Here is a 2269-nt window from a genome sequence, read left to right on the forward strand (position 1 = left end):
TAGTACAGCTGCAGGAAAACAGCTACACTAAGAGTAAGAAACATGCTGACTGGAGCTACTGTACCTCATGCTCAATTGACAGGCCTTCAGCCAGGGAAAAGCATTTCTCTCTTGTCTCACTCCACGTGCCCGGAACGTCCTCTTCCTGTAAATTTGTAAGGATGACTTGGGGAAACCTCACTGCTACAGGAATATAATGATGTGCGTAATTGGGTTCCAATGAGAGAAGTGCCGGCCGTCTTCCGCTGCTATGACAGGCTTGAAGAAACTCTGCCCATTCTGCATCTGTGGTCTCCTTGACAGCTCTTCTTTGCTTCTTCTTGCGAAGAGGCTCTTCCCCATCCATTAGCCTTTTCCTCATTGTTAATGACGAAAAATTTACATTCGAAACCTTTTTTGGCTCTACGGATCGCACTGTTGGAGGCAGCCATGAGCTTTCCTTATCCGTACATACTTGCCCGTCCCGTCTCTTGACAACAGCATCAATGTAAAAAAGTACTGCTGCAACATGAGAGCAGGCTTCTCCGAGGCCTGCCTTGCATGTACAATGCGCAGCTTGCACTTCACCGTCTTCCTTGATGATAAGCCAAGGTGTCAATGGCTTGTCACTGACTGACTGGGAATGCCGGACCTGCATAAAGGATGGAAATGTGCTGAATGCCACAGAACACTACTCCTAGAAACACCAGTTACAATAGAGACTGAAATTAAAAAAAAAAAAATGTCCGAAACGTTATTGCATATTTTTAACCTTTTCTCTAAAATCGCAGCGTTAGTGAAACCTCCTTATTCAATGTTTCCTTTGCTGTTTTAACCAACTGTAATTTGCAGAGGGCTTTTGATTAACAGGCTCATGGTGCTAAATGCTCGCACCCCCAGAATTGGCTCTCCGAACCCCGCAATTTGATTTGATGAAATTTGGCGTGCAAACTAATTCAAGTATGGCAAACTCAATGGTGTCCTTCACAACTGAAGGGAGCCAATCCCAAAATTTGACCCAATCGACGTCCAAAATTTGACATATTACCTTACTGGTGTTCAACCTAATTTCACTATGATCATCTTAGTTGTGCCTTCAAAATTCAGGTGGGCCAGTCATAAATTTCGCAAGCTTACGCAGTCTCCGTCCGTGAGACTACATACACCCTTGAAAATTTTTTATCCATTGTGCACCTGAACGTTTAGACAGACAAGCAAAGCGAACTAGGAACGATACATGAACTCTTTTACACACTTTTGGCTTTTCTATCACTGAAACGTGTACTGCAGTAACGATGCCGTGATCCTAACGGGAAAGCAAGAAAAGCCAAAAGCAAAGTATGCATGACGCAAACGATGAGGTAAAACGGGGTAAATAGCAAAAATCGCAAAAAGCCGAGCCGTGTGACGGCCAGGCGTGTGATAACAGGTTGTGCTCTACGCGCGCTGCATTAGCAAACTGTGTGAAATCAGTCACAATGCCTCTTAGATTTAAGCTTTGCTGTTCACCCCGCTCTCGCCACGTGTAAGCTTCACAGCGGAAAACGCGCATCGTACAAGCATTTTGCAGGCGTCGGGACTAAGAAAGGCAATCCGCTTACCTGACAAACGATGACGACGCGGCCGTCGGACAGCACCTTCAGGCACGGCTGCTGGACCCAACCGCTGGTCAAGAAGTTATGACCCTCCATTGCCTTGTAAGCTTTGAATTCCTTTCGCGTCACAAAGCTTGTGGTGTGAACAAGGTAGTCTTTGATATCGGTGAAATCGACGCGTGGGTAGAGAGCGACATCGCGACAAAGTTCTTCGCCTTGAAGGTCCAGCGGATCAACGCCGTCACAAAGACGCACCTTTTGCAAGTAGCGAGTTTTTTCTGCATCACACAGCTCGCGTGCGTAGGCACTTAAGCGCATTTTGTGCAAAATCCACAATTCCACTCACGGAGGGTAACAAGCGCGGGACGAAGGCACAAGCGTCGCGTCTGCGTGCGTCTCACTGCAAGCAGCACTGCGCCACCACGTCACGACCGCAAAAATGGCCGCAGTTGCCACCGACACTAGCGCCCCTTGTGTCTGACGTCATGTGCATAGCCCCTATACCTTTAATGTGGAAATTGGCAGTGTGAATCAGATATTGAAACAAGGTAGAATGGGGTCTGTAAACGTTTATTTGCAATTAATGAGAGATAGTATACATGTCATATTTGAAAATCTCACGATTGGGTGAGTTCCGGCATCATGAGTTAATGAACATGTGTAGGCTCAGCCCTTGTGCATATTGGCTGTCTGGG

At 46.6% G+C, this 2269-nt stretch overlaps 1 protein-coding gene across 1 annotated transcript; it reads right to left on the reverse strand.

The window, feature by feature from the left end:
- LOC146174654 (uncharacterized) lies at positions 1-1945 on the reverse strand. Its single transcript, XM_084585068.1, has 2 exons — positions 1581-1945; positions 1-631 (listed from the first exon to the last, which is right to left on the reverse strand). The coding sequence occupies exons 1-2, from the start codon at positions 1890-1892 to the stop codon at positions 56-58; spliced, it is 888 nt and encodes a 295-aa protein (XP_084441194.1). The 5' UTR covers positions 1893-1945; the 3' UTR covers positions 1-55.
- Between the last annotated feature and the right edge of the window lie 324 nt (positions 1946-2269).

The sequence above is a fragment of the Amblyomma maculatum genome, chromosome 11 (genome assembly GCF_055883805.1).
Source record: "Amblyomma maculatum isolate TAMU_Amacu chromosome 11, ASM5588380v1, whole genome shotgun sequence".
In the NCBI taxonomy this organism is placed as follows: Eukaryota; Metazoa; Arthropoda; class Arachnida; order Ixodida; family Ixodidae; genus Amblyomma; species Amblyomma maculatum.